The sequence below is a fragment of the Macrobrachium rosenbergii genome, chromosome 45 (assembly GCF_040412425.1).
Source record: "Macrobrachium rosenbergii isolate ZJJX-2024 chromosome 45, ASM4041242v1, whole genome shotgun sequence".
In the NCBI taxonomy this organism is placed as follows: Eukaryota; Metazoa; Arthropoda; class Malacostraca; order Decapoda; family Palaemonidae; genus Macrobrachium; species Macrobrachium rosenbergii.
In genome coordinates this window covers 34647560-34658259 of record NC_089785.1, presented here as the reverse complement: position 1 = coordinate 34658259, position 10700 = coordinate 34647560, and the positions used below count along the sequence as shown (strand labels likewise).

The 10700-nt window shown below is 36.5% G+C and overlaps 1 protein-coding gene across 9 annotated transcripts in view; it reads right to left on the bottom strand.

The window, feature by feature from the left end:
• The window catches only part of LOC136829919 (high affinity cAMP-specific and IBMX-insensitive 3',5'-cyclic phosphodiesterase 8B-like), a 318075-nt gene that overhangs the window by 105808 nt on the left and 201567 nt on the right, over nt 1-10700 (bottom strand). For all 9 annotated transcript variants that reach the window (XM_067089092.1, XM_067089079.1, XM_067089081.1 and 6 more), the window contains 2 exons: nt 8427-8735; nt 6985-7296 (listed from right to left, as the gene is read on the bottom strand). In XM_067089092.1, the coding sequence (XP_066945193.1) occupies nt 6985-7153 (169 nt within the window). In that variant the 5' untranslated portion in view covers nt 7154-7296; nt 8427-8735. The remainder of the gene's footprint in view (nt 1-6984; nt 7297-8426; nt 8736-10700) is intronic.

The following is a 10700-nucleotide window of genomic DNA, read 5'->3' as shown; positions in this document are numbered from 1 at the left end:
CCCAGAAGAGGATATACCGCCCCTGCTCAGGAAGATTTAAATATTGATGAAGGTGAGATCAGGCTAGAAGAAGCAGTTAAAGCAATAAAACAGTTAAAGGATTATAAGGCACCAGGAGAGGATGGTTTGTTCCCGGAAATGTTTAAAGTGGAGGAAGATAGATTGGTATTTGTCTTGAAGATATTATTCAACGAGATATGGGTGACAGGGTATAATACCATCAGGTGGGAAGAATGGTGTGATCATTAAAGTTCCAAAGAAAGGAGATCTGGAGGGGAATCACTTTGTCACCTGTAGCCTTGAAAACTTTCAGGAGAGTATTGTTGAATAGGTTGGAGCCAGTGGTTAATGGTACTCTGAGGGATGAACAGGCCGGTTTTAGAAAGGGTCGGGTTTGCAGCGATCAGATCTTCATGGTTAGGCATTTAATGCAGCAAGCTAATGAAATGCGAGCTCTGTTAAGTCTTTGTTTTGTTGATTTTGAAAAGGCCTTTGATAGTATTTCGAGACGGACTATGGGAAAAATCATGAGGCATTATGGAATACCAGAAAAGTTTGTGAGGGTTATTATGAACATGCAAGAGGGCACATCTTGTAAAGTGATGGTTGATGGTTGAAGTAAAGTCTGGTGAGATTCTGGGTGGCATTCTGTCTCCTCTGTTGTTTGTACTGGTCGTGGATTACGTTATGAGAAGGGTTAAAAGAGAAAAGGTTGCAGGTATACTCCGGGGAGAAAATGGTTAACTTCTTGACTTAGATTATGCTGATGATATAGTTTTGATCTGCGAGTGTTAGGTTGTATAGTGAGTGAAGGTCGAAAGGTTGGTTTGGTTATTAATAGTGGAAAAACTGAAATCATGAATATGAATATTGAAAATGCACAGGATTGTCTTACTGAAGGTTTGGTAGTAAAATAAGTGGTAAGTTTCAATATTTAGATACTTATTTAGATAAGGATGGTTCTCTGAGCACAGAATTTATGGAAAGAGTAAAAAAGGCTCATCAGGCAATGGAAATGCTTCAAAATATTTGGAATAATAGCAATTTTTGTGTGCATACAAATATCAAAATTTATAAGATAATGGTTAGGAGTATCTTGATTTATGGGCATGGTACAGTGCAGTGACCTCAGATAATAAATTCTTAGCATCTGAAAATAAGGTGCTCAGAAGAATATTAGGAATTAATTGAAGGGATAGGATATCAAATAACAGAATTAGAGAAGTAACGGGGGTGCAACCGGTCGATGAGTATGTTAGGGTCTCACACTGGAAGTGGCTAGGCCATGTGTATAAAAGACAGGGAATAGTACGAGATACACCGAGGTGGGTTGCCCTTGGTAGAAGAGGTATAGGTAGGCCAAAGGAGACATGGTTGAGGACAGTGAGGCAGGAAGCAGGAGATGAGTGTTGGGGAGATCTTGAGGAGTTAGCCCAGGATAGAATGTGGTGGCGTGAGTTCATCGAGGCCCTATGCATCCCTGTGGGTGCCACAGGAAATGATTGACTGACTGATATATATATATATATATATATATATATATATATATATATATATATATATATATATATATATATATATATATATAATATAAATCATTCAGTCATTTCCCATGGCACCCACAGGGATGCATTGAACCTATGCATCCCTGTGGGTGCCACAGGAAATGACTGACTGATTGATTGATATATATATGATATATATATATATATATATATATATATATATATATATATATATATATATATTTATATATGCATATATATATAATATACAATCTAATTTTTTAATAGCAACAACAATGTATTAATGCCTCGCCTTTCTCATTATTTATAGGATACATTTACCAGTACAAGCCTTTATCCACACCAAGAATAAGTGAAGAAACTATAACGTTTGCATCACAGAATCCAACAAGTTTCAAAACGCTCTTCATTTATTCCTGGCTTAGATAAAGGCTTATAGGAAAAAGTGTATCCACAAGTTTCTAAAAAAATGTCCAGAAGTTAAGAAATAATTGTGGCTTTTAAAAATTCAGTATGTATATATATGTGTATATATATATATATATATATATATATATATATATATATATATATATATATATATATATATATATATTATATTTTTTATGAATGTATGCCAATGTATCGCTTGTTACTAATAATTCAGAAAATTCCTATTTGACTAGGGGGGGATGGGGTATACCAACAGTATAGGGAGTGACAGGAGAGTTTTAGAGAATGTTTCTTCCTTCCCCTACTTAACAAGACGCCTGGGAAAACACCTGGGAAGGATGATGACTGTTCCCTTCCAGCTAAGCCTCAAACCTTTTGTACTTCCAAATGCTGGCGAAAGATTTGCTCTCGTTCATCCAGAGGTAGAGGCCGCATCCGTCACCTAAAGTCAAGCCTGCGGAACAATTTCTGCCGTAAAGAGAGCAAGACGACAGAACTTGTCAGTTAGCCTGCTTGTGTCCGCCGAAGGCTCTGCCCGTTGGAGCGCTGAGCCCTTGTGCCTGGCAGGCACTCATTTCCCACACTTGGAAAGCTTCAACCTTTGAGTCAGACACCGTCCCAACATAGTTAAGATCTACCGCACCTGGAGAATCAATCTTCTATACAAGCATCCCAAGGAAGCAAAGTACGGTATGTCCTGTGATATGAGAGTTAGTTCTAAAAGCCAGTGTAACTTTTTCTCTTGCTTGATACCTCTCTCTCACAATTCATAACTTAATTCAATCCTTTTCCTTTGACTTTGCAACAGTGTATTTATCAGTGCCAGTGTGTGTCCCTTGCTAGAAGTGCATGGAGTAGCGCCATCCCCTTGTTAAAAGCGATTAGAGTAATACAATCCATTTTACTTGTGTATTAACTCGTCCTAAGAGAGATAATATTATCTCATTAGTCGTCTCATCTGGAATGATTTCGCTTGCAAGAGTGGTGTCAGTCATTTAGCAAGTACTGTAGATGTTTCTCATGTGTTCCCGATTTGCCAAGAGAAGTCCTTCCTACCGGGCTGCTAAAATTGTTTGACTACTGGAATTTTAAAGACCTCTTGTATATGGCCCTCTTATGTACACATAAGAATTACTTACTGTACTAATTTCCAGTTCATTGATCATCGCACATTTTCATTTTAGTGAGCTCTGTTATTTTTAATTACTAGTGTGCTTGTGTAAATAAAGTAAGTGTTAAGAAGCATAATTCTCACTTGGCGACCTGCCACTGATTATCATTTTTTTTTTCTGGTTCCGGTACTTCGAGCGTGTTATTGCAAGGCCCTACTGGATACAGTAAAGTAAACTCCAGAGCCTCTTGAAATACGTAATATATTATATATATATATATATATATATATATATATATATATATATATATATATATATATATATATATATATATATATATATATATATATATATATATATATATATATATATATATATATATATATATATATATAAAATATATATATAATAATTGTATATGTATAAAAAATAGATCAATAATTAAAAGGCAAGGCTTCTCTTAACATTTTTAACATATGTAGCAACATCAACCCTATACAGAATGACCTCTTAATTTCCAGTTTTATTTCATAAACCAAATGTTTTATGACTTCAATTTTCCCTGACATTAAGTATATATAACAAAAGTGCAATAAACATTCAGTGACGTTGCAAGCGCTGCCTGGCGGCACAATAACCTACAGCTGTGTAATTGTTATAACCTGAATAACAGGAATGCTATCATTAGTCCGTCTGTGAAGGTGAGAATCCTCAAATAACCGAGATATTTGTTTGACGCAGACTAAACGTTCCATTGTGTTTTGGAATAGAACAGAATAAAGAATTTATGCCAACGGCCAAGCGCTGGGACATAAGCGGTCATTCAGCGCTGAAGCGGAAACTGAAAGCCAGTAAGAAGGTTTGAAAGGTGTGACAGGAGGAAAACCTCAAAGCAGTTGCACTACGAGACAATTCTGAGAGAGAGTGAAAGTCAAATGGAAGAAAGAGACTATGAACGGAGACACAGCTAGTTGCCGAAGGGACGCTGCAAAGACCATTTCATAATGCCTACAGTGCACCACATGAGGTGCATTGACGGCACTATCCTCCCCCACCCCGGGATCATTTGTATTTCAAGAAAGGCTCTTAATGGAGTGTAAATATATCTGTAGATAAATATAGAATCTCCTGGTCTCTTTGTACCAGACACTGAGGTAATTGCAGAAACCACAGTGCCCTCACAGCCCCTCGGATTCTTCCCACTCTTTGGATACGCTGGTCACTGCAAAGCCTGGGATCCAAATGTAAGAATTTGTAGTAATTCTGATGTCCGTAGCAGGATTCGAACCTGCATCGTGAGTATCAGAACGAAGTCGCGTTGCCCACCTGACCACGAGATTGAACATCAGAATTGCTGGATATTCATGCATTCTGATTCCAGGCTTTGCAGTGACGAGCGTGTTCAAGAAAGTGTGAAGTATTCGAGAAGTTAAGAGGGCACTTTGATTATTACAATTACTTAGGTATCTGGTGACAAGTGACCAATAGATTCCATATTTACCTACAGATATATTTACATTCCACTAATATCGTTTCTATAAAGAGTAAATTAATGATACAAAACCATTCTTAAAACACAATGTATTGAATTGAATTGAATGTAGAATTTAGGCCAAAGGCCAAGCACTGAAACCTGCGAGTCATTCACCGCTGAAACGGAAATTGACAGTAAAAGGCTTTAAAGGTGTAACAGTGGGAAAACCTCAAAGCAGTTGCACTATGAATCAATTGTTAAGAGAGGGTGGAAAGTAAGGCAGAAGAAACAACATATGAAAGGAGCTACAGTAAAGGAATGAAAGAGGTTACAGCTAGGGACCGAAGGCAGGCTACAAAGAACCGTAAGTAATGCCTACGGTGCATCCCAGGAGATGCACTGACGGCATTAAAATCCAAGATAGGGCCCAGTCTGGGCCAAACAAAGATTTCCGACTAAAGGCAGCGTGCTTGTTGTCCAGGTGGCTCAAAAAGAGGAGAAAACAGCTGAAAATCGATAAGAATGGAAGACACAAATATAACCGATAATTAGCAAACCACCTGCTGAATTTTACGGGAAACGAAATAGTGGATTAATGATCTTAGATGAATAATAACCGCCTGATCTTGACCTGTATTCAAAGTCAAAACCTTATTCATGTGAATACAGTCAGTGAACATCTTTAACGGTCATCGCAGCCACAGACAAACCATAAACATCAGCCAGCCGTGGCCTTGTTGTCATTTATTTGGTTGTTGTTGTACCTAAGGAGAAAAACTGTGCTAACCTGCAAGTATAGCTGTTTTATTTACGTGTTGAGTGACTTTGAACTCTAAACCTACTATCTTTAAACTTTAACAATTTATTTATATTTTGTCTATTTATTTATCAGTTAGTTCATTCATTTTTTTAATAACTGATTTTTTTTACTGTGTTTCCTGCTCTCTTCTATAATTTCTTTCAAATGAATGCCATGTTCTTTGGAAGTTTGAATTTAAAGTCAATGGACCCTGTGGGCTTGTTCCATATGAACAAGGTTTATTCTGGATAATAATAATAATAATAATAATAATAATAATAATAATAATAATAATAATAATAATAATAATTCAAAAGATAAGCCCTATTCAAATGGAACAAGCCCACAGGGGCCAGTGACTTGAAATTCCAGCTTCCCAAGAGTATGGTATTCATTTGACAGAAATAACAGAAGGTAATACGAAATGCTAAGAGAAGAGACCAGTTATTAAAAAAATGACTTAACAAATTGATAAATAAATAGATAAAATATAAATAATTCATTAAATTGTAAAGATAATTGTTTTAGAGTATGAAGTAATTCAACCTGTAACTAAAACAACTATACCTGCAGGTTAATCCAGTTTTTCTCCCTGGGTACAACAATCAAATAAATGATAACAAAGTTACGATTAACGCATTTCTCATACAGGAGGTATTATTATCATCATCATTATTATTATTATTATTATTATTATTATTATTATTATTATTATTATTATTATTATTATTATTATTATTATTCAGAAGATGAACCCTATTCATATGGAACAAGCCCATCATAGGGGCTATTGACTTGAAATTCAAACTTCCAAAAAAATATAGTGTTCATTAGGAAGGCGTAAGAGGAAGTAAAGGGAAATACAGAAAAAGAGATCCCATTTACTAAAAAAAGGAAAAATTTAATAAATAGTTAAACAGACAACAAAATTCCAGCCCTATAAAACTGAACATAACCCTCCAATGTAAAGAATTATTATGATAAAGAGAGTCAGTTTGAATTTACTACAAAAAAGTAGTAGAGCAAAGAAATCGAGAGTTCTCTGACAAAATGTGCCAGCAAACCCCAGGACCTTAATTAAAGGCCAGAGTTCAGATAATGGAAAATCCTCGTGTTGGAATGGAATGGAATATAGAATTTAGGCAAAGAGCTGGGACCTATGGGTCATTCAGCACTGAAACGGAAAGTGAGAGTAGAAAGGTTTGAAAGGTGTACCAGGAGGAAAACCTCAAGGCAGCTGCACTACGAAATAATTGTTAGGAAAGGGTGGATAGCAAGATGGAAGAAGGAGAATATGAATGAAGGTGCAGTAAAAGGAATGAAAAGGGTCGCAGCTAGGGGCCGAAGGGACGCTGCAAAGACCCTTAAGCAAGGCCTGCAATGCACTGAGTGAGGTGCGCTGATGGCACGACCCCTCTACAGAGATCTTGGTGTTGAGTAGCAGGATGCTACAAAGTCCTACATCTATTTAACCAGTAGTTAGGTTGCTGAAACTAGAAAGCATCTGTAGGGTAATTGGGTAATAGTATAAAAAAAAAAAAACAGACTAAAATCTATATTATCTGCTGAAAAAATGTCTGAACTCGCTTAAGAGCGAACGTTTCGGAAAGATGGGGGGCACATCATAGTTACCATACTCACCCGAGAGTTGCTGTTGCTTGCTGACAGCTGTGGTGGTGGAAGCGGTGAGAGGAGGGGGTGGTGGTGGTTGGTGGTTGGTGGCAGAGGAGTGTTGGGAAGGGGATTCGTCATTTTCCCGGCAGTAGACGACGCCAGTGGGCGACACGTGGATACTGGGCGTACACCCCATAGCTGTTCGGGAGGGGGTGGGCGGCGTCGCGGTTCCTTGTGCTGCTGCTGCTGCTGCTGCTGCTGCTGATGCTGCTGCTGCCCCAGACACACGCCCGCTACCACCATCACCGCCCACCGACCGACCTACCCCCCTTCACCCACCTGCGACACAGAGAAGAGGAGACACATTAACCAAATTTCTAGGCAAACAATACTTCTTATAACTACATATTGCCCTTTTGTGCAAGATCTTAAACCCTGTTTTTTTCATGAAATGACATAATTCTCAGGATAATAATCTAGACATTTGATTTCCTTTCACCCCTGCAAGTTCAAAAGCACTTCTTCAATCACACACGTAAGTATATTCATATCAAGGTTATCTCTCCTTGCATGACTGCCAGGTCATCACTGGATACTTCCATCTGATTCAACTACATTTTTATGATAACCCCTTGGATTTTCTCAATCAGATATTCTACTGTCACACTGTTGCTCCCAGTGAACATTTTTCATACTGCTAAAAGCAAATAAAATCTTATAAGGGCAGGAAATTCACACACTCAGAAACTTTGCGCAAAAATGAATACCACTGACACACAAACTCAATACCCATACAGAAATGAAAGATGTTTTGTGATACATACGAGCAATGTCAATTTCTCTCCCTCTACACGAACTGGTGCCCAGTTTCAGGTTTTCATCAAATTACATTGGCTGGTATTACGTCAGATACTTTTTATGGCAGCCATGAGCCACATATCTCGTTAGAGACCTACACCAGCCCTCTTAAACCATTCCAAGTCTCCACTTTTGCACTTATAGGCTGTTGCGAGAGTAAGAGTCATTCCAGTATATGCTAGACTGGTCCAGTACTACTACAACTACTTTTTGTACAAGTCTGACTAATGTTTCCTTCCCTCTGTATGACAAATCCACAGTTATGTATGGGTAAAAATAAGCTCAAAATAAATTTAAACACAGAGCTTTCGGGAGTTTGAGCAGATTCCCGAAAGCTCTCTTGACAGGTCCTTGGATCACTCCAGACCTACTGCTCATTAATCGACCCAGCTGTTCATGGGTGCCAGCTTCTCTGGCCCTACCCCTTCCAAAGCCCCAAAGAGGAACTACGTATGTGGTGAATACTATAAAGTTTGGCAAAAATTGGAAAGTAAAAAGAAACGTCAAAAACTCGATTTCAGTTCTCATACATAAAACTCCACCTTCACACCCCCAAGATGACTAGCATTTGCTCTCTCTTTCTCTTAAGGTTTTCAAAGATCCAGATTTACCTCCTCAGATCCGAAGTGCCTCGCTCAGGTCTGACCGACTGAGTGGTGTTCTTCCGCAGGAGAAGACTTGGGTTCTCTGCCGAACGCGATGACAGTGGTGGCACTCCCGTCAGGAGGCGAAGGGGGGAAGCAGGAGGGTAGGGGGTAGAGGAAGGAGAAGGAGTAGGAGGAGGTGGAGGAGGAGGAAGAGGAGGAGGAGGCTGTGTCTCTCGAGGGGGAGGAGGCAGTCGTTGGGTAGGTCTAGAGGACCCAGGATGGCCTTTACACCCACTCGCCGACCACCACCGCATCTTCATGCCCACACATCACCTGCAAAGAAAGAAGAAGAGGTCATAAGAGGTCATTAGGGGGCATTCTCCACAGTAAATGACCCTATCAGTAAACAAATACATAAATAAATTTCCCTGATGATGCTGTGCAATTAGAACCTGAAACGTTCAAGCAAAGATGCAATGCATTACTACCCTAAAACAATTCACCTTGTATTTTAATCATTTATTTATATTTTTATCTATTTCTCTATTATTTTATGAATTCATCTTTTTTCTTTTCTGATATATAACTGATCTCTTCTTCCAGTATTTCCCATTACCTTCTGCTGCTTCTTTTACGAGTATATGAACACCATGTTCTTTGAAAGCTTGAATTTCAAGTCAATGGCCCCTTTGGTGGGCTTGTTCCATATCAATAAAGTTTATCTCCTGAATAATAATAATAATAATAATAATAATAATAATAATAATAATAATAATAATAATAATAATAATAATAATATAAGCAGTGCATACATTTTTAAAACGACTAGAGTCAGTCACAATCAGAGGACGTCCTTTAAGACAAAAAAAAATCAAAAGCAAAACAATATACTAAAACTAAAAAAGAGAAATAAAATGGGGCCGTGACTGTGGAGTTGGAAAACGTAAACAACCTCTGGGAAAAAAAATCCCATTAAAGGACAAAGGTCCTTTGGGAGCTTCCATCCCATAGCAGGTCCTTCCCCCCGCCCACAAGACACCCTAATCCCCGCCCACCATCCGTTCCATGGCCCTGTTCCTATGTCCCTCACTCCCAATCTGCCTTACCAGCTTCGTCTCTCTATCTCAGACAAAAATAAAAATAATGTTTAAATGATCGGCTACAGTATCACAAATACCAAAAGTTTAAACTTGATTTAAATTACTGTTCCTGTTAATAATTTCGTTTGCTAAATTATTATCATTATTATTGTTAATAACTTCGTTTGGTAAATTATTATTGGTGTTAATAACTTCCTTTGCTAATTTATTATTAGTGTTAATAACTTCGTTTGCTAAATTATCATTATTGTTAATAACTCAGTTTGCTAAATTTTTATTTTATTATTATTACTAACTCCGTTTGCATAATTGTTGTTGTTATTATTATTATTATTATTATTATTATTAATAACTTCGTTTGTTAAATTATTATTAGTGCTAATAACTTCCTTTGCTAAATTATTATTACTGTTAATAACTTCGTTTGCTAAATTATTTTAGTGTTAATAATTTTGTCTGCTAAATTATTATTTTTAATAACCTCGTTTGCTAAATTATTATTAGTGTTAGTAACTTCGTTTGCTAATTTATTATTTTTAATAACTTCGTGGGCTAAATTATTATTAGTTTTAATAACTTCCCTTGCTAAATTATTATTATTATTGTTAATAACTTCGTTTGCTAAATAGTTATTATTGTTAATAACTTCATTTGCTAAATTATTTTAGTGTTAATAACTTCGTCTGCTAAATTATTATTATTATTTTTAATAACCTCGTTTGCTAAATTATTATTAGTGTTAGTAACTTCGTTTGCTAAATTATTATTTTTAATAACTTTGTGGGCTAAATTATTATTAGTTTTAATAACTTCCCTTGCTAAATTATTATTGTTGTTGTTAATAACTTCGTTTGCTAAATAGTTATTATTGTTAATAACTTCGTTTGCTATATTATTATGTGTTAATAACTTCGTAAGCTAAATTATTATTGGTGCTAATAACTACATTTGCTAAATAATTATTAGGGTCAATAGCTTCGTGGGCTAAATTAGTATTAGTGTTAATAACTACATTTGCTAAATTATTATTAGGGTCAATGGTTTCGTGGGCTAAATTATTATTAGTGTTAACAACCTCGTTTGCTAAATTACCATTAGTGTTAATAACTTAGTTTGCTAAATTGTTATTAGTGTTAATAACTTCATTTGCTAAATTATCATTTGTTAATAATTTCGTTTGCTAAATTATTATTTATGT